At 37.2% G+C, this 22,348-nt stretch overlaps 1 protein-coding gene across 1 annotated transcript in view; it reads right to left on the bottom strand.

Moving 5' to 3' along the window:
* The window catches only part of DZIP3 (DAZ interacting zinc finger protein 3), a 124,287-nt gene that overhangs the window by 64,024 nt on the left and 37,915 nt on the right, over positions 1–22,348 (bottom strand). The window contains exons 5-9 of the mRNA XM_043991130.1: positions 21,572–21,652; positions 17,988–18,112; positions 4,895–5,009; positions 3,493–3,612; positions 1,302–1,403 (exon numbers count right to left, since the gene is read on the bottom strand). Of these exons, the coding sequence (XP_043847065.1) occupies positions 1,302–1,403; positions 3,493–3,612; positions 4,895–5,009; positions 17,988–18,112; positions 21,572–21,652 (543 nt within the window). The remainder of the gene's footprint in view (positions 1–1,301; positions 1,404–3,492; positions 3,613–4,894; positions 5,010–17,987; positions 18,113–21,571; positions 21,653–22,348) is intronic.

The following is a 22,348-nucleotide window of genomic DNA, read 5'->3' as shown; positions in this document are numbered from 1 at the left end:
CCTTACTTTAGGTCCTCAATCACCTCTAGCCAGGAAATGCTCTGGAATACTCTCTCACCTCACCTCCACCTCTTAGGGTCCCAAGCTGCCTTCAAGGCTCAGCTTGGGTGCCATCTCCTCCATGAGGCCTTTCCTGGTTCCTCTCATTTTTTGTACTCTTGCCAAAATCACTTTGTATTTATTTACTCTGTCTATATCCTGACTTCTGTATCTGTCAACATGCTATGTCACCCCAAGAGAATGTAAGCTTTGTGAGGGCAAGGACTATCTCACTTTTATATTAGTACTGCCAGAACCTAGCACAGTTGTCTAAAGACTTTTAAGTAGGGACTTAATAAACATTTGTAGATCAATATATTCTCAATGAGTTAATTTACATTTCAGAAATCAGTATAACTTCCTACAAAGAGGAAAAGATTAGAACCCAGAGGAGCTGATAAAACCAAGAGGAAGAGGGTGCTGGCCAGAGCCCTGAGATAGACCCCTACATAGTGGGATGAGGTATGGACACAGTTCCTATTGAAGGAAGGAGGCTGAGAAAGATGGATCAGACAGATAGGAAGAGAACCCTGGCAGATCAGTATCACAAAAAACCCAGGAGGGAGACAGAATGTAGAATTCTGTGCCCTAAACTTGTTTCTGACATTACTAACCTTCTTGGGTCATGCTGTTTTCTCTCTCTTGATTTCCATTTCCCCTCTGGTATAATAAGAAAATATCTGCCCTCCTATCCCTGAGATATGTTAAGTACTTAGAACTTCTTAAAAGAAAAAAGTTCCATAAACCCAAAGCACTTTGTTGAAACTCTCAAAGGTTTAAAATGTATTTATCTTCTTCTTGAACAACACAAATACTACAGATTCCAAATTATGGTAATTAGTTCACTGAAGAGGATAACTGCCATGGGCTTGGGTTTTAGACTTCTAAATTAACTCGAAGGGTAGAGAACTAATTTCAGGGTTGTATGATTTTCAATATGTGATTATGGATTTACTTTTGAAGAATATGTTAAATCAGAATTTATCACTGTGCTCCACCCATAGGGAATGTTAATATAGTTTTATTGTCTATGTATTTATCCAGAGACAAATGACTCTGTTGTTGGTGTGCCCTTGATGGATTTGGCAAAGAAGCCATAGTGTATCTCTTAAACTATTAAGTTCCTTACAAGCAAGGAAAGAGCCACTGAATCACTCTGCAGAGCAACAGCAAAGCAGCTCATACAAGGAGGTGAGGAATGAAGAGACGTCAATGGAAGTAAACTTTATTCAAGTTTTAACAGTAACACTCAAATGCAATACCTCATCACTTTTTCCAGAATGGTTTATATTCTTGAGCTTTTCCCAACAAATTCTATGGAAGTAGATACTGCAGTTTTCACTGCAAATGAGATGAACAAAACCCTATAAAAGAATAAAAATATGTCAATATGAAAGTTTTAAACTATGTACGGGATGCCTCCATTAGTAACAAATCTAGATTACTTTGGCACCAAATCCAGTATTAATTTAAAAAAGCATTGCTAAGCACAGGGCAATAAAAAGCCCCAAGGAAACTTTAGAAGTCATAGTTGACTATGTATAGCTACATTTCAATAAAATGCCCTATAAACTAGTACAGACAAAAGAAAGGCAGTCATTTATCAACAACTCTCTAAATGAGTTGTGTGTAATTTAAGATTCTAAATGTGGATTCTAATCTGTTCCCCCAGTTTTGGGGGAAACTGACTAAAATCACTGATAAAACAAGTTTAGGTTTTTAAGGGTTTATTGGAAAATAGAAAGAAAAAGATTGAGAAACAGAATTCCAACAGCCTGGCATTCCTATCTTTCCTCAAATTTCCTGTGAAGTCCTCTGCCGCCACCACCACCCAGTCAGGAACCCAAAAAGCCCAAGCGCTCTCCGCGCAGGCTCCCTTTCCTCCTTCCTTTCTCCTCCCAGAAAATAGGAGGCTCCTCAAGTTGATTGGCTGGTAGCCTTGATAGACAGCACCCATGAGCAAACGTCATTTCCTGACGCCAAGGAAATGCCACAATGTCTCTGAGGCATTTTCCTCATGGTGGAGCTTTCCCACAGCAAGTCTCCAGTAGGTGGCATCATTCCAATCATTACAGTTGATATGCAATATCTTATCCATAAGAAGAAAGCAGAAAAATCCTGATATGACAAACTTTGTGCAAGAGGACTATACCAGTAAAGTACCATAGATAATGGATATACTTTGAGGTTTTGTTTATTTTATTCCATAAGTGGTTTTTCTCTTTCCTTCTCTTTTCCTCTCCCCTTTTTCTTCTCTCTCTCTCTCTCCCTCCTCCCTCTCCTTCTCACCTTCCTCCCTCCCTCCTTCTCTTCCTCCTTCCCTCCCTCCCTCTCTCCCTGTCCCTGTCTCTATCCCTTCCTCTCCCCCTCTTTCTTTTTCCTCTCTCTCTCCCTCACTAACACCCTTTCTCCTCATAGTTTAAGGGTACAGACTAAGGGTTAACTGACTCATCTGGAAAGCAAAACCATAACTTTGGTGTAATTAGCTTGATACTCCACCTAACTGGACTAAGTTGAATAGTCACAAACCTACTCAGAGTATCTACTGGCATATTTTATAAAATGTTTTTGTCAGGATCAAAAAGAGCAAACTTTCTCTATATCAGGAGTCCTTAACCTTCTTTGTGTCATGGAGCCTTATGGTAGTCTGGTGAAGCCTAAGGACCTGTTCTCAGAATAATTTTTCAAAAGCATAAAATAAAATATGTAGAATTGTACTGATATAGTTATCAAAATACTATTTAAAAATAAAAAAAAAACAGGTTCACAGACTCTAGGTTAAGAACCTCTACTGTAAATGAAACTATTATTTAACTTATCCAGAACAAGCCAGGAAATGGGATCTTATGAAGCATCTCTAGAGATGTCTCCTAACAAGTGAAAACAAATAATCGGTATAGTATACAAAGATGTTAAACGAATAGCTGTTGCACCTTTTCTTGAATATCTTGATGTGACACCATGCCTAAACATGTTGATCAGCCTCTTCAGGTTTAACTAGACTCAACCACCTAAGATACATAGATAATACAAACACACAGGACCATAAAAAAAAAATACAGCCCTAATTTGCACTTTTCTAAGGCACTCAACATTCAACATTCTTCCAAGGGTTTTTTTCCCCACATGGACAAATCAGTGAAGACTGGTAGGCCTTGAATTACAAGTTCCTCAGAGCTTTCTGTCCTCTCATCCTTACAATAACTGTTTTATTCTATTCGAGGGGAATTATCCAAGTTTCTTTTGATTACATATATGCTTTCTCACTGATAAAGAAAATAAAATGTATTATAATCCATTGTTTAAAAGTAACAAATAATAAATTTGAATTATGATGAAATGAAAGGTTTTTAAAGTAATATTTTAACCAACATGTGGATATTTTTTAACCTACTGTAAATTTCAAAATTTAATAAATTCCAAGTTTTTTCAGTTTTATGAAAATGACAATACCTTATATTTAGATTTCTTAAAAATATCAGCCTCACAAGACCGCTCACAGTCTGGAGAACTGCAAATAGTCTCCATTTCTATATGATTTTCATATTTTTTAATATAGTCATCAAGAAGATCCTGTTTAAAAAAAAAGAAAAATTTATGCATTGACAACTATTAAAAAAAGGTAAAGAGACTGGAAAGAGGAGGGGAAGAAGTAAAGAAAAAGGAAAAAGAGGAGTGAGAAAAGGAAGAAGAAAAAGAACAAGAGGAAAAAAGGGGAGGGGGGAGAGAAAGGGAGGATAAAGAAATGAAGGAAGGGAAGTAGGAGGTAGAGACCAGAAAATATTTCCTAGTCTTGGATTTCACTGACTCACAAAATCTCAGAATTGAAAAGGATCTCCGAGATTTATGCTTACTAAACTAGTTTCTTTGAGTCTCTCTTTCCTATGTCTTTTATAAATAGCTTAATCATGCTAAAGGTTGTTTTTTGTTTGTTTGTTTTATCCTTCTCCTAATCCACAGCAAAGTCCCCTTTCATTGGCCCTTTTCACTTGGGAAGTGTCTTACTTCTTCCTTCCTACTACTCAGTTTTCTTCTGAGCTGAAAGCAATTTTTTTTACCTTCATATATTTCAGCACTCACTTTTCTGTTAAAAGACCCATAGTGAGAACAAAACTTTAGGAGTAATTTTTATCATAGCAAGATGAGTAAAAATTACTAAAGCTCAAAAGACAACCTAATGTTACCTAAAGTTAACATCTTTCTCTGAAGAAAACCAATTGAACTGACTTTGAACTGGCTGTTGTTTGTCCTTCATCTTGAAAAGGATCATGACGTCCTGGTAATGTCATGACTTGCAGTGAATTGGATTTTTAAGTGAGAGGGGCTGTGCAAGGTCACCAACCTCACCCTCTCCTCCAGAGCCATTTGGGTCCAGTGACAAGATACATATCAGAAAAAAACAATTAAAAAATTAAAAAACAATTTAAAAAAAGATACACATCAGGACAACTGGAGATGGCCCCAGATGTTTAAGGCAATTGGGATTAAGTGACTTGCCCAAGGTCACATGGCTAGTAAGTGTCTCAGTTCAGGTTTGAACTCAAGTCCTCCTAACTTCAGGTCCAGTGCTCTATCCACTGAGCCATCTAACCAGTAACTTTTAATTTAGGAATTTTAGTACATTTAGTCCCCTCCTACTTTCTACAACATATTAACAGATTGCTCTGTGTAACTAGGTAGAGGTTCTGAACTTTATTTGAGTTTCTGACATCTGCCTATTTAAATAGCCCACATCTTACATAGATAATTGTTTGTAACAATTCAGCACAAAGTTTGTGTGTTCCGACTTCACTTTTGGCAGATGATTCTAAGCATTATAACACTACAGATCTCTTAGACTTAAATGCTTTCTTACTTGAAATGTTTGAGGTAAGTCTTCATCTTTTATATGGTCTATACCATACCAGTTTTCATTATTATCTTTTATTTCTTGCTTGCTTTTTTGAAATTCCAGTAGTCCTCCATTATATCTATAAAATAATTTTAAAGACCATTATCTCATACATATATACACATATGTATACACACACATAGAAAGAATGTATATTCTAATAATTATTTTATAGCCTCATTGCTATAATAAATTTTATTAATAAGTTACAATAATAAATTTCTAAAGTGAAATGTTAAAGAAAACAATTTTGATAGAACAAATATTTTAATAGTGCCTGACTTTTATTTAATAGCCCCAAGCTTAATACTATTCATCCTTCTCCAGTTACATTTAACATATTCATTGATTAATTCAGTGGTGGCATTCTACTGAACAGCAGACTGACATGGTAGAAAGAATAGAGAGAAAACACAGGAGTCAGGAGAAGTGGGTTCAGCCTCTGCCTCTGACATTTCCTAACTGTCATTTAATCTCTCAGACTATGTTTCTTTACCTGTAAAACAGGAATCCTAATATATGTACTTCTTATGTACCCCACAGGACTGCTGTGAGAAAGGTACTTTGCCAACCTTAAACTACAAAATAAACGTGAGCTATAATTACTTGTATCTGCAGCCTGAAAGTCTCAAATAAGAACAAGCTATATACTCTACAAACAAACTAGTAAGCAAAAAATGATGTCTCTCCCTACAAAATACTATCAACATTTTCTCCCAGATCCCTCATTTTTGCAATAAGCAATTGTGAGAGTATATAGAAGCGAAAGGAAGTGTTAGGCTTCCAACTCCTTTCCCTTCTTTGCAAAGGGAAGAAGACGTAAGCAAACAGAAAAGGGGAGGGAAACAGTGATAGGACAAAAACTCTCTTCCCATAATGCTATGGATTCAGAGTATATGCCCCAAAATTACCAAATAATGATTGGTGTGAGACAGAACCATGGGGAATACAGGAGAATTTTGGGGTGGATGGCAGTGATGAAGGGAAAAACAGCAAACAAGAAAAGCTTCTGGGAGATGGTAAATAAGGAAATTTAACCTGTGGCATTGGGCAGAGACTGTCAGGCTACTTGCTAGGAACTCCTAAGGCAAATCAGAAGCTGCAGAAAAATTCTGGAAAAGATAGCAGCAAACAGGAGTGCCTAAGACAAAGTGGAAGTTACTGTTTAGGGTGAAGACATCAATAGCAATGTTGAACTCACACCATGATCCATAGGAAGATTATAATCATGATTTGTGACATGTTTCTTTTGCAGAGGCTATGACCCAAACTGCAGAAAAAGAGAATGTGGAAGCTCAACTTGAGCTTTACCTATAATAATTCCTTTTTTAAATCCTTATATTCCTTGCAATAAATTTGCTTTAAGCACTAACACCTTGAAATTCTCAAGGGAAGAAATCCAAATTATCTATAACCATACTGAAAAAATGTTCCAAATCACTAATAACTAGGAAATGCAAATTAAAATAAATCTGAAATTCCACATCATAACCATCAAATTGGCAAAGTTGACCAAAAATAAAGGAAAATGAGAAATGTGGGTGGGTCAGTGGGAAAACATACAGAGGATTGATGTATTGATGTTGATGGAGCTGTGTGAACTGGTAAAGTCATTCTGGGAAACAATTCAGAACTATGCCCCAAAAGTCACTAAACTGTATATACCCTTTGGCCAGGTGATAAGAGACATCAAAAATGAAGGAAAGGAGCAGCTAGGTGGTGCAATGGATAGAGCACTGGCCCTGGAGTCAGGAGTACCTGAGTTCAAGTCCAGCCTCAGACACATAACACTAGCTGTGTGACCCTGGGCAAGTCACTTAACCCCAATAGCCTCACTTAAAAAAAAAAAAAAAGAAAGAAAAATTTATATATATATATATATATATATATATATATATATATATATATATATATATATATATTTTTAGCAGCTCTTTTATGGGGGCAAAGAACTGGAAACTAAGGATGTACCCATCAACTGTGGAATGACTGAACAGATTTTGGTACACGAAAGTATATTATTCTACCATATGAATGAAAGGGGTGTGTTCACAGAGGCCTGGAAAGACTTGTACAAACTGAAGCAAAGAGAAGTGAGAAGGACCAGGAGAACAATTTATATTAGATCAATGATATTGTATAAACAACTTTGAAATGAAATTCTTAATTTAAATTAAATTCTTAAATTCTCTGATGGGGTGGGGCAGCTAGGTGGTGCAGTGAATAAAGCACCAGCCCTGGATTCAGGGAGGACCTGAGTTCAAATCCGGCCTCAGACACTTACTAGCTGTGTGACCCTGAGCAAGTCACTTAACCCTCATTGCCCCACCCAAAAAAAAAGTCCCTGATCAATGCAATGACTTAATATATTTCTAGAGGACAGTTAATAATTTATACGAACTAAATTTTGACAGAGAAGTGATAGATGCAGAATAAGACATACATTTTCAGACATAGCCAAACAGGGAATTTGTTTTACCTAATTGTTCATATTTGTAACAAGGGCTTGAGGGCAGCTAGGTGGTGCAGTGGATAGAGCACCGGCCCTGGAGTCAGGAGTACCTGAGTTCAAATCCGGCCTCAACACTTAAGAGTTACTAGCTGTGTGACCCTGGGCAAGTCACTTAACCACAATTGCCTCACTAAAAAAAAAGAAAAAAGAAAAAACAAGGGTTTGCTTGGTTTTTCTTTTTCTTTGTATTGGGAGAGGAGCAAGAGAAAATAAATGCTTTTTTTTTCTATTAAAAGTATTTTTTTTTCTACTTACATGTAAAAATAGTTCTCAACATTTGTTTATACAAGCTTTCCAATTTCAGATTTTTCTGAAAATAAATGCTTTTTAACAAAAAATACCTTAAATAACACTATAGCATTTCATGACTCATCGCTTAGTCTTTTTTCAGTCTTGTCTGACTCTTTGTGACCCCATTTTGGTGTTTTTGTTTGTTTGTTTTGCCAAAGACACTAAAGTGATTTGCCATTTCTTTCTCCAGCTCTTTTTACAGATGAGGAAACTGAGGCAAGCAGGGTGAAGTGACTTGCCCAGGGTCACACAGCTGTCTAAGGCCAGATTTCGACTCAGGTATTCCTGGTTCCAGGACTGGTACTCTATCCACTGTGCCACCTAGCTTCCCTTCATGATTCATAGCATACAGCTTTGCTGGAAGAACACTGGTATTAACTGTAGATGATTTTGTTTCAGGAAAGAGGTTGGGTTCACTGAAAGCATGGTACAATTTCCCAAATAAGACAACCTCACTCTCTTCCTCCTTTTTAGTTCTGTTCAGTTCAGTCTAGTTTAACATCTATTTGTGGCATCTCTCCAAGATGTATTTAGTGATACACTAATCCTATAGGCTGTCTGTCAATCTAACTACATAGGACAATATTGTAAAAATAATCAGCAGGATACTCTATTTTGGTATGATCTTCATGTGTAGGAATAAAATAAAAGGTTAAAATCTGTGACGTTATACCAAAAACTGAAAAAGTTTTTGATCTTATCATCAAAAAATCAAACTATTCAGATGCTAAGCCAGCATCCAGAATAGGAAAACTGACATTTCTGACATTTTAGTTAGAATGGTTATTTCAAAATTATCATTAGAAACTGCACATCTCAAAGCTTAGCTAATGTTTTTCAAATTTGTAATACCCAATTGAATTAAGTCTGCTTCAGTAGTTTTATACAAGATTGGCTCTTAAATTCAGTGAACCCATTTGGTTATTAAATGAAATCATTACTCTTCAAAATGGAAGTTGCTCTGCATATGAACTTCTTGAACGCAAAAAGCTAATGCTGAACCACTATATACCTTTACAACATAAAATTCAGCTGAGGGGAAGCATCACATTGGTGTAAAATATATAATAACCTTTGGCCTCTAAAGTATTTGTAGCATGATTTGCCCTTATGCTAAACATAATCTCATGTTTTAAACTTCATTAGGTAATGCTTTGGGGAATAATAATTTGAAAATAGATTTGCCTGTCTGTATGGGTAAATCATTTCACTTTCCCTACCACCTGTGATGTGATATGACTTTTGAGCTTCACTTTTTTTTCCCCCAAGGCAATGAGGGTTAAGTGACTTGCCCAGGGTCACACAGCTAGTGTCAAGTGTCTGAGGCTGGATTTGAACTCAGGTACTCCTGAATCCAGAGCCAGTGCTTTAACCACTGCACCATCTAGCTGCCCCTGAGCTTCACTTTTTAATGGAGATATTTTATACTGTTTAACTTGAATAAACAATAGACCCAGAATTCTACAGTGTTTTCTAATCCCCAGTTCAAAACCACACTGGTTTATATGGGTGTAAAGAGGGCCAAGAAGAAAGGCCTCCACCTTCTCTTGCAGTAGGCAGAAATGAGGTTTGATGATGATGTTCACAGGAGCATCTCACACACTGTTGAACTCCACAGGAAGTTATCTGAAATAATTAAACTCAGACAAAGACCAGCAGAGAAGTTGAAAGACAGGGAAAATCCTTTAAAATCTAATCATAGGAAAGGTAGAAAGGTGTGCAAAGTAGCTGGTAATTGGATTCAGCTAGAAACCTCCTTCTCCACCTCAGCTGTGGTCAGCTTCCATTGGCACTGGTCCTCTGGAAGCTACCTACTAATTGCCAATCAAAAGTAACTGAACGGGGCAACTAGGTGGACCAGCAGATAAATCACCAGCCCTGGAGTCAGGAGTACCTGAGTTCAAATCTGGCCTCAGATGCTTGACACTTACTAGCTGTGTGACCCTGGGCAAGTCACTTAACCCCAATTGCCTCACAAAAAAAAAAAAAAAAGAAGAAGAGATCTAAAAGGAACTGAACAAGCTAGCTAAGGCTCTCCTAAGACTACTATAAAATTATCAGAAACTAACCTCCTAGCTAGGCAAGCAAGTAGGGCAACAAAAAATTTGTTTTGGTAGGTTGTCATAGCGAGTTGTCACAGCAAGTTGTCACAAGAATTATCAACAGAAATAACAGAAGGCTGCAGACGGAGGTTCATATAGTAGAATGCAAAGGAGATTCTACATAGATGCAAACCATTGCAAAATGGGCAAGTAATTGCTTCTTGTGGTTCAGTAATTTCAGATTCTTAGATGTTATTTGGGGTTTTCTTGGCAGAGATCCTGGAGCAGTTCGCCATTTCCTTCACCAATTCATTTTATGGATGAGGAAACTGAGGCAAGCAGGGTGAAGTGACTTGCCCAGGGTCATGTAGCTAGTGTCTGAGGTCAAATTTGGATTCAGGTCTTCCTTACTCCAGGTCTGGCACTCTATCCACTGTACCATCTAGCTGTCAATAAACTGCTACAAATTCACAAAAATATAGCTTGCTTTTGCTTTTTTGAAGAGGGAGGGGGTAAAAGTTCTAAAGGAGGAATTCTTAATCCAAGGTCCATAGACCCTCCCCTTCCCAAAAGGGTCCATGGATAGATTTCAGAGGTTATGTGAACTTAGGTGGGAAAAAGTTATACCTTTTATTTCATTAACCCTTACCTACAATTTAGCATTTCCTTCAATTATGAATTTAAAACAAATAAATAACATTATTCTTTGAAGGGGCTCATAAACTAAACCATATTACCAAAGGGGTCCATGAGAAAAAAAAAAGACTAAGAACCACAAGCCTAAAGAAATATCTCGGGGCAGCTAGGTGGCGCAGTGGATAGAGCACCAGCCCTGGATTCAGGAGGACCTGAGTTCAAATCTGGCCTCAGACACTTAATACTTAACTAGCTGTGTGACCCTGGACAAGTCACTTAACCCCAATTGCCTCAAAAATAAAATAAAATTTAAAAAATTAAAAAAAAAAGAAATATCTCTAATTTAAATATCATTAGGGAAAATTAAATGTTTCTTAAAAACTAGAAGAAAAGCTTCAATTTCTTTTAAAGAAAGGAAAAATAAATTAAGAGAAAAAAAGAGGGGAAAAGGGGGCAGCTAGGTGGCACAGTAGATAAAGCACTGGCCCTGGATTCAGGAGGACCTGAATTCAAATACCACCTCAAACACTTGACACCTACTAGCTGTGTGACCCTGGGCAAGTCACTTAACCCTCATTGCCCTGTACAAAAAAAAAAGGGGGGGGGGCGCAGAATCTAAAAAGGCAGAAGTAATTCCTGACTGGAGCTGTATGAAGAGTGTTTGAAGTTGATACAGAACAGACAGCAAAGAAGAAGGTTCTCTGTATACTTAGAACTAAGTTAGAGGTATAAGGATTCTCCCATGGAGGAGTAAATTGGCTCCTACAAGGCAAAAGCAGCTTTCCTTCCCTCCAAGGAACAATGAATCCATGTCAATGTCCATGGATGACATGGGGGGAAAGGATACCCAGTCAGGTTCAGAGGAAAAAGAGATAAAGATCTGTGGTTCCTGATTTCCAGCTAAGGAGTCATAGTTGACATGAACAATAGAGCTCTATGGTCTACCTCAGGTATGTATCTGGGATATGACAGAGACGCTCCCAAGATTGTTAAACATGATGACCACTCTGGGTACTTCATGTAGGAGAAAAAGGTACTGCCACAGATATCTAGTAATTACTAGGCATTATAAAGTCTAGAGACTGGCAATTGACATTTTCACCATTGTAACTGTAACTAAGAGAGACAGATTTGGGAACATTTAATTAAGAAAATATCTGAGAACAGAATTTGGATTTCTGGACTAAAGCTTAAAACAGAGGAGCAGCGGGGGCAGCTAGGTGGCGCAGTGGATAAAGCACAGGCCCTAGATTTTGGAAGATCTGAGTTCAAATCCGGCCTCAGACACTTGACACTTACTAGCTGTGTGACCCTGGGCAAGTCACTTAACCCTCACTGCCCTGCAAAAAAAAAAAAAAAAATAGAGGAGCAGCAAACATCTAATAATGGATATTGCTGCCTGGGGTCTTGCCCTCTGGGAAGTTCCCAGGGCCCTGTCCTATTTAGTATTTTTTTAATGATTTAGATAAAGACAGATGAAATACTTGCTAATTTGCATGTAAAACAAAATTTGGAGGTATTGCTGATGTGATAGATGATAGTCCATGTCCAAATAGACCCCCTTGGGCTAGAATATATAGTTATGATAAACGTGAACAGGGGCAAATGAATTTATAAAAACCAGCTTCCTAATACATGATGGGGGGATGTAGCTAGATAACACTTCCTGTGGAAAAACAAATCTGGAGACTTTCATGGGCTTCAAGCCCAATAAGTCAGTGGTCGAATATGGCAACCAATAGAAAGCTGATGATGTCTATATTAGACTACATTGAGAGGTAGTCTACAGAATGAGTAAGTAGTTCCAAAATACCCTGCCCTCATGATATCTGAAGTACTACATTCAGTTCTGGGTGTCACATTTTGGGTAAGATATAGACCAGTCAACAAATGCTCATAAAAGATTGAACAAGATGGTGAGAAGAATAAAGAACATACCATGCTTATACTGGTTGAAGGAACTGGGGATCAGAGGAAGGGATACTTAAAGGAAAAATGATAGCTGTCTTCAAGTATCTGAAGAAGTATGTATGGGGCTAAAATTCTAGCTAAACTATCTAAAATCTAATGAGTGGTTGCCAATAAATTATAAGCTTTAGCAAGAGTATTTAAGTATTTATTACAGAGCATTAGGATCAGAGAGAAAGGTAAAAATCTAACTATTTCTGAGACCCTATCATCCGACCCACCATGGTGAGGTCAGGAACCGAAAGAGAGAGAACCCCTCCCCCAGGATGTGCTTCCTACTTCATGTCCTCCTCCCAGAAATGGGAGGCTCCTCAAGTTGATTGGCTGGTAGCTTTGATAGACAATACCCACAAGCAAACATTACTTCTTGACCCCAAAGAAAAGCCTCATGGCCTTGCCCTCAGAGGTCTTCTCCTTATGGTGGAGCTTTTCTACAGTAAGTCTCCAGAAGATGACGTCATTCCAATCATTACAAGTGCCAAGCAAAAAAGGGGTTAGAATTATTCTCTTTGGGGGCAGCTAGGTGGCGCAGTAGATAGAGCACTGGCCCTGGAGTCAGGAGTACCTGAGTTCAAATCCAGCCTCAGACACTTAACACTTACTAGCTGTGTGACCCTGGGCAAGTCACTTAACCCCAATTGCCTCACTAAAAAAAACAAACAAACAAACAAACAAACAAACAAAAAGAATTATTCTCTTTGGCTACAGAGAACAGTAAAGAACAATGGGTAGAAATTACAAAGAGATGGTTTTAAGTGTGATGCAAGGAAACAAGTCCTAACAATTGTTGTTATTTTTGTTGTTGTTTAGCCATTACCCCATCTGGGATTTTCTTGGCAAAGATTCTGGAGTAGTTTGCCATTTCCTTCACCAGCTCATTTTACAGATGAGGAAACTGAGACAAACAGGGTTAAGGGACTTGCCCAAGGTCACACAGCTGGTACATATCTGAGGCTGGATTTAAACTCAAGAAGATAGTCTTCCTGATTCCAGGTCTGGTGCTCTATCTACTGTACCATCTAGTTGCCCCTTCCTCACAATTAGAGTTGTCCAAAGTAAAATGGGTTGCCTTTAAGCATTGTGGGTTTGTTCTTATTGGAAGTCTTCAAGCAAAGGCTGAATAGCTACTTGTTGCTAAAGCCTTAAGGTGAGGTATGAGTCAGATTAAATGACCTTAATTATACCTTCAAATTCTGAAATTCTATTATTCCCTGAAATAAACTGTGAAGGGAGGGAGGGCAAAAACTACCAATATCTGGGGCAGCTAGATAGCACAGTGGATAGAGCACCGACCCTGGAGTCAGGAGTACCTGAGTTCAAATCCGGCCTCAGACACTTAACACTAGCTGTGTGACCCTGGGCAAGTCACTTAACCCCAATTGCCTCACTAAAAAAAAAAAAAAACTACCAATATCTACACCAAAGCAGAAACCAGGGAGAGGAAGGGATATAACATACACAGAAAGAAAAACAGTTCTAGAAATGCTCAAAAATTCACAAGAGGGACAGCTAGGTGGCACAGTGGAAAGAGCACCAGCCCTGGATTCAGGAGGACCTGAGTACAAATCCAGCCTCAGACACTTAACACTTACTAGCTGTGTGAGCCTGGGCAAGTCACTTAACCCCAACTGCCTCACCAAAAAAAAACAAACAAACAAACAAACAAAAAATTCACAAGAGACAATCCAAGAAGCAATCAAGCCATGAAACCCTTGGGTCTCAGATATCTAGACTCAACTGCACAAAGCATGGGAAATATGGTAAACTACAGCTCCTAACACAAGGAAGCAAATTAAAACCCACAACAATCAATAAGATGGGGAATGATGAGGTGCATGACTAGAATATGAATCTCGAAGGTTGTGCCTTAATGAAAATGAAGAGAACAGGTAAGTGGTAGAGCAATATTATATATTAAAAAGATCTGCTCATGGGGCAGCTAGGTGGTGCAGTGTATAGAGCACTGGCCCTGGAGTCAGGCAGATCTGAGTTCAAATCTGACCTCAGACATTTAACACTTACTAGCTGTGTGACCCTAGGCAAGTCACTTAACCCCAACTGCCTCACCAAAAAAAAAAAAAAAAAGATCTACTCATGAGGAAATTCAAGAACTAAAAGAAAGAATCATGGTGGAGACTATCTTGGCAATGGAACAGAATACCTGGACAGAAGTAAAAAAAAAAAAAAAAGGTGAAAAGTTTAGAAAATGGTTAACAAGGGATTTTAATTATTTAGAAATCAAATGGATCTCTTCTTTATTCCAAAAACAGAACTGCTGATAAATTCTTGGCTTGCCTTGATGGTGAGTTTATTCTTCAAAAGGCAGAGGAATTAACAAGGAACAGCTACGTTGACCCCAATTCTAACCAAGAAAGAGCTGGTTGCTGAATAATGGAACCTGGGGGAAAAGTGGCCACTCCAACTGAGACTTCACAATAAAGAAGAAAATACTGGAAATAAATCTGAATATGCACCTAAACTTTGCAAAGAGTGGATTTCAAAGGTTCTGAGAAATTTTCTCATTTTCAAATGGCCAAAAAACCTATAGGGCAAGTCAGCCTAAACAAGTATAAAATACGGAAGAGAAAGCTAAATAATTTGTTTAAAGAAAAGATCAAGGTGTCATAATGAATTCCAAGTCCAGTTCTACAATATGACAGCATTCTAAGTTAAGAGAGTTAAGGAGCATTGGCCTTGGATTCAGGAGGATCTGAGTTCAAATCCAGCCTCAGACACTTGACACTAGCTGTGTGACCCTGGGCAAATCACTTAACCCTCATTGCCCTGTTTAAAAAACAAAAAGAGAGAGTTAAGGGGGTTAAGAGAAGAAAGAAAGGAAAGGGAGGGGGCAGCTAGGTGACATAGTGGATAAAGCACCAGCCCTGGATTCAGGAGGACCTGAGTTCAAATCTGGCATCAAACACTTATGACCCTGGGCAAATCACTTAACCCTCATCCCCCCCCCCAAAAAAAAAAAAAGAATTAGAGCTTTCCAAATGTATAATGAAAGGCCATGGAAGATGCTAGGTTGTCATGCAAAGGCAGGATGACCATGGAAGTTGCTGAGAGGACTATTATTTAGGTCATTAGATGATCTCTTAGGTTCCCTCCAACTCTGAATTCTCTGATTCTGAATCTGGCTCAGCTGTTTGCCATCTATGCAATCTGGGTCAAAATCACTTTCCCTTCTCTGGACCTGTAATGAGCTATCACCTGTCCATATTTAAATCCCATGATCCTATGATATATTATTATTTGAGTTCCCGAAGTTCTTATGGTGAAATAAGGAAAACGAATCTAAGTTCTTCAGAAATAGCCACAACATTCATGCACCACTGAAATGTCATTTTAGCATACAGAACAGAGTACCCTTTCATATTAAATTAAAGTATTTTGATAAATCTTTCAGTACAAAGTACATTTTTACATTATGATTCTTCAGTGAAGCATATTTGGAAAACAATAAATGATGGCAGCTGCTTTAAAAACAGTACACGATTTAATGGTTTAAAAAAGGCCTTTACTCTTTCTTGCTCTTTATTCTCCCCCAGTACTTATCATTCCACAATGAACTGCGGTCCCTGGTGACAGCATATGCTGAACACCATTTTTAAACATAAAATGTAAGAAGAAGAAATATATATAAAAATAGCACTAAGGCTCTCAAGGGCTTACTTTAATGGGAGCGTTTAATACACACCTCAGGCGGATTGGAGCCCCAGGTTCAAAGCACTCTGGAGACATGCATTAACAAATCCATAAAATATGCTCTGTTGTGTTTGACGGATGGTGTAAGGATAAAATGCTTCCATTTGGAACATCTATTTATGGTACAATTCAAAGCTACATGAGTAGTAGTCGTACCAATATCCCCACTCTCATCTAACATAATTCTAAAGTTTATTGTCTAAAGTCAATGCAAAAAAAAAAATGTTTAAAAAAATGATTTTGTTATGAAAGTGGAGGAGAACCTGAGGAAAAGATAAGAGAACTATGATTTCTCAAAGTAAAACAATATTTTCAGAATACTGTCCATAGAAATACAATGCAACAGACTCAAAGGCAAAAGAGTCAAGTTGGTAGATCAGCTCTACAGTTTACTAGACTTAGGAACTTGGGCGAATTATCAAATTCTGAGTCTCAGTTTACTTATCTGTCAAGTGGGGAAAATCATGCGTGTGTTATGGGGCAACATGAGGATCAAATAAGCAATGTCTGAAAAAACATTGTGATAAGTGGTATGATACACATAAAAAGAAAAATAGCCCTGGAAATGCTCAAAAGTTTGCAGGAGACAATCCAAGAAGCAATCCAGCTATGAAACCGTTGGTCTCAGATATCTAGACACAAAGCATGGGAAATATGGTAAACTATAGCTCCTAAAAATACCGGCTATTTAGTATTATCCTGCTTATTATTAGTCCTTACTACAGGATTTTTTCTATATTATAAAATCATATAGGGGCAGCTAGGTGGCGCAGTGGATAAAGCACCAGCCTTGGATTCAGGAGTACTGAGTTCAAATCCGGCCTCAGACACTTGACACTTACTAGCTGTGTGACCCTGGGCAAGTCACTTAACTCCCATTGCCCCGCAAAAACAAATAAAATAAAATAAAATAAAATAAAATAAAATAAAATAAAATAAAATCATATATCTAGAACTAGAAGGGCCCTTAAAGGCCACCTAATCCAACCCTCTCATTTTATAAATGTCTCACAGTCCCCTCAAACTTAATATGTCAGGAAAGCAGAAAAAGAAAAAAAATAGAAAGAGAATGGAATTCAGTAACAGATGGGATCTTGGCCAAGTCACTTAATTTTTATTGACTTTTAAGACAGTTGGTTGGTACATTGGGTAGAACACCAGACTGAATATCAGGAAGATCTGAGTTCAAATCTAGGCAGCTACTAAATAGCTGTGTTACCCTAGACAATTCATTTAACCTCTGTCTGCCTCAGTTTTCTCATCATAAATCTAGAATTTTGAAACTCAGAATCATAAAATGTTTAAGATAGCAGGAATTTTAGAGAAGACAAATGTTGTGGTAGTATTATAATAATGGCTCAGTCCCTGCTGTGGGGAGTAAAACAGAACTATTCTTCTACCAAGGGAGAGGCTCCCTTGCCCAGTTTCATTTTATTTAAGCTATGTAAACAAAAAGGGGTTCTATCAACCTAGAACAGGGATTCCTTAACTGGGTAAATGGAACCCTTTTACACTAGTAACACTTATTCCCCTAAAGCCCTTCATTAACTGCATTTAATCCTTCTAAATAAATTTAAATAAATAAACTGGCAGAAAGAATTGACCAAGGTCAGTTGGTCAATTCTTTGAGGAAGAGGGCATAGGATCAGGAAGAGGAGACCAGGAAAATCTTCACTGGCCTGACATAGAGTCTTTGGACAACTCTTCTTTGGTAATAAATGACCTCTAAGGTCTCTTGACCTTTACAGATTCTATACTTTGCAAAAGAAGAAAGCAGACTAATGAAGCATGGCTGGAATGCTAAAACCCTGGCATCCTGCATGTAACCCACCATACTTGCACTATTTCCACCATATTGATGGTGTTCCAACAAAAAGTGTTTATTAACTTAAATTCTTACCTTTTTTGAGTACCTAGTAGTAAACCACATCCAAAATAAACTAAAGATAAAAAATTTCTACAATCTTCTTTCTTCTGAATTTTCATTTTCATTGTCATGAATTTACTTTTAGCTTCAGAAAAATCCTGGAGGAATAAAAAGCCAGATTTGGTTGATATGAAAGGCTAAAGAAAATATAATAATCCAGAAGAATTTTATTCATGTATGCATTAGGTCCTGCTTTCACAGATACAATTTACAAGCAGTCAGTCACTTCCAATGGAATTCCCCACTCCTCCCTAACCGATGTTGCAAAGTATAATATGGTATTTCAAAGTAAACAACCACAAAAACAAAAATTTGGAGTGGTGATAGCCACTGCTCTTCAGAATTAGCACATTTAGGGGAAGCTAGGTGGTGTACAGTGGATAGAGCACCAGCCCTGGAGTCAGGAGGACCTGAGTTCAAATCTGTCCTCAGACACTCAATACTCACTAGCTGTGTGACCCTGGGCAAGTCACTTAACACCAATTGCCTCACCAAAAAAAAAAAAACAACAAAAAAACCTGGCACATTTTACTAACCAAAGAACGTTTGTCATTCCTCAAAGTACTGTGTAACATTCACCTGTGGAGCAAGTCACTTTACTCAGCAGGGTTAGACAGACCATGAGGAGTGGGGAAGAGAAAGACAATACTGCTGTTTATAAAATGACAGTAGTGGTTGGTGTTCACCAATTTAACAAGTAGCAATTCTAATAAAATCTGAAGTTACAAGAAAAGATAATAAGATCATAGTTTTTAGACCTTATTGGTCATCTAGTCTAAACCCCTCACTTTATAGATAAGGAAGCTACAGCCTGGAGAGGTTAAGAGACTTTCAAATAACTATTTATTTTTATTTTATTTATTTATTTTGCAGGGCAATGAGGGTTAAGTGACTTGCCCAGTGTCACACAGCTAGTAAGTATCAAATGTCTTAGGCTGGATTTGAACTCAGGTCCTCCTGAATCCAGGGCTGGTGCTTTATCCACTACACCACCAAGCTGCCCTGTTAAGAGACTTTCTCAATTTTAACTTGAGTCTTCTAACTTTCAAATCTAATGCTCTTTCCACTACACCACCTTTTCTCCATAATTTCAGAATTTGGCCTTGACACTAAGGAAAAGTAAATAAAAATAATGCAATACAATCTTTAGCTTAAGAATATATAGTGTTGGGCAGTTAGGTGGCGCAGTAGATAAAGCACCAGCCCTGGATTCAGGAGGACCTGAGTTCAAATCCGGCCTCAGACACTTAACACTTACTAGCTGTGTGACCCTGGGCAAGTCACTTAACCCCAATTGCCTCACTAAAAAAAAAAAAGAAAAAAATATATATATAGGGTATTTTTTTTTCAATTTTTACAGCTAGTATTTCTGATAAAGGCCTCATTTTTAAAATATATTGGGAACTGATCCAATTTATAAGAATGCAAGTCATTCCCCAATTGAGAAATGGTCAAAGGATATGAACAGGCAGTTTTTAGATGAAGAAATCAAAGCTATTGCCATATGAAAAAATGTTTTAAATCACTGTTGATTAGAGAAATGCAAATTAAAACAACTCTGAGATTCCACCTCACACCTATCAGACTGGCTAATATGACAAAAAAAGAAAAATAATAAATGTTGGAGAAGTTGTGAAAAAATTGGAATACTAATGCATTGTTGGTGGAGTTGTGAACTGATCCAGCCATTCTGGAGAACAATTTGGAACTATGCCCAAAGGGCTATGGGACTGTGCATACTACCAGGTCTGTATCCCAAAGAGATCATGAAAAAGGGAAAAGGACCCACATGTACAAAAATATTTATAGCAGCTCTCTTTGTGGTGGCAAAGAACTGGAAATCGAGGAAATGCCCAACAATTGAGGAATGGCTGAACAAGTTGTGGTAGAATGTATACTATTGTGCTGTAAGAAATGATGAGTGGAGGGGTGGCTAGGTGGCGCAGTGCATAAACACCGGCCCTGGATTCAGGAGTACCTGAGTTCAAATCCAGCCTCAGACGCTTGACACTTACTAGCTGTGTGACCCTGGGCAAGTCATTTAACCCCCACTGCCCTGCCAAAAACCCCCAAAAAAAAAAATTTAAAAAGAAATGATGAGTAGGCAGATTTCAGAAAAACCTGGAAAGACTTAAGTGGACTGATGCTGAGTGAAGTGAGCAGAACCAGAGAACATTGTACACAGTAACAGCAACATTGTGTGATGACCAACTGTGATAGATTTAACTATTATCAGCAATACAATGATCCAATACAACTCCAAAGGACTCATGATGGAAAATGTTCTCCACATCCAGAAAAATGAACTGCGGATTCTGAATGCAGATTGAACCATACTGTTTCTACTTTTTTTGAGGTTTTTCTGTTTTGTTCTAATTCTTCTTTCACAACATGATTAATGCAGAAGTATGTTTAATGGGATTGTACATATATAACCTATATCAGATTGCTTTCTATCTTGGGAAGGGAGAGGGAAGGGAGGGAGGGAGAAAAATTTGAAACTAAAAATCTTATAAAAAATATTGAAAACTATCTTTACAAATAACTGGAAAATAATGAAATACTTTTATGACAAAAACAAAAAACAAACAAAAAGAATATATTTTTTTAATTCACATGCATGTCATTTCAAATATAAATTAGTATTATATAGGGGCAATGTGGCAGAGTATTGTATATATTTTCTAGTGTATAGAGTTTGGAGTTCAAACCTCACCTCTGATACTTTCCTTAGGCAAGTCAACTCCTTTCATTTAATCTACTAAATTAAAGGCAGGTTATAGACCTGCATTGATAGAGTGAGTCCCCAAACCATATTTAAGAAACCACAGGTCTTTTAGATATTTGTATTATATTTTTAAAATTTATATAGGAAAAAGTGTGAATTTAGGCACATTAAATTCTACCACAGGTGGTTAGTAAGTCAGATTTATAATAACAGTACATGATAGTTAGAAATAGCTTCTTAATACACAGTGAATTTATATATTTTTATTATAACAGCAAAAATACAGAAGGAATGTCAATATATTTTAGGAATATGACAGCAAGGTAATTGAGGAAATATAGAAGATAACAGAGAATCAGAAAGAGAATCATAAAATCCTAAAGCAAGATGTTGCAATAGTCAGAGAGTCTCTTTCCCTTATTTAAAAGATGGAGAAACTAAGTCTCAGCAAAATTAAAGTTCAATATAAAAGCATCAAGATATAATCTGAAAATGTGATTTAGAAATATAAATGACTTTCAGTTTCACTTAAAATTAGATATTTAAGATTTTAAAATGTCACATTTGAATATAAACACAAGCCAAGCTTAGAATAAGTGAGATAATTAGCCAATGTAAATTGCTTCCCATTATTTGTTTTCATTTTCATAATCACAGTTACTGGTTCTGGGTGTTCAGATTTAGAAGCATATGATAGAAGAGTCATCGAATAGTTCCAGTTTTTAAAAACATTTTAAAAATCAGCAGTTCCATTTTCCAAAGCAGCTAAATTTAAGTGAATAAAAGGAAAAGAATGTTTACATGTTTCTATGGGTCATATGATACATACCTGCTTTGTCCCCCTTTCAATGAGTGCTAATCCATATAGAAATAGCAATGTGAGATAATAATCCATATTTAACTGATGTCCCTAAAAATAAAAAAATATTTTTAAGAGATCATTTCCTAAGATTTATGAGATTTGAACAAGCACTCTAGACTGAGAAATAGCTAAGACCTGTCAACTAACAACTTATGCAGTAAAAATGATTGTCAACCATTAATTACTGCAGAGAATTAATAAAATACCACTTGAGATGCATTTGACAACTTGACCTGGGGGTGGAAAGATATTTATGTTCAGTAGAAGAGTCAAAAAAGTCTTGGAACAAAACATGCCCTAGAATTAGAAGAAAATTTTTAAAAGGAATACCAATGAGGTTTATTTGTTACAATTCCAAACACATGAACAGTTTCTGTTTATCGTTTAAGCTATTCCTTCTTAAAAGTCCCAACTTTGCATAAGGTTTTCTAGCTTTCTACAAGAACCTCCATGACACAGAAAGGTCCTTAGCTCAACCTGTTCTGCAGAAAGGCTGCTTCTTTCATTTAGAACATGAAATGGAGCCATGTTTGCTTTCAATGTGCAGGAGATATTCCTATTTCAAAATCATCCTCCCCTCCCAGCAGGTGTTGGACTGAACAATTTTTTAAAATAATAACTATTGATATTTGGCAATAATATCAGCTATATTTCCCAAATATATCTCTGTTGAGTGGACTGTGGAGACCATGAAAATAAAAGTGTTTGAAGTCACCTACACATGCCCTGTTCTTTCCCACCTTT

This window comes from Dromiciops gliroides, chromosome 3 (genome assembly GCF_019393635.1).
Source record: "Dromiciops gliroides isolate mDroGli1 chromosome 3, mDroGli1.pri, whole genome shotgun sequence".
Classification (NCBI taxonomy): Eukaryota; Metazoa; Chordata; class Mammalia; order Microbiotheria; family Microbiotheriidae; genus Dromiciops; species Dromiciops gliroides.
This window is presented reverse-complemented; position numbering and strand designations above follow the sequence as displayed.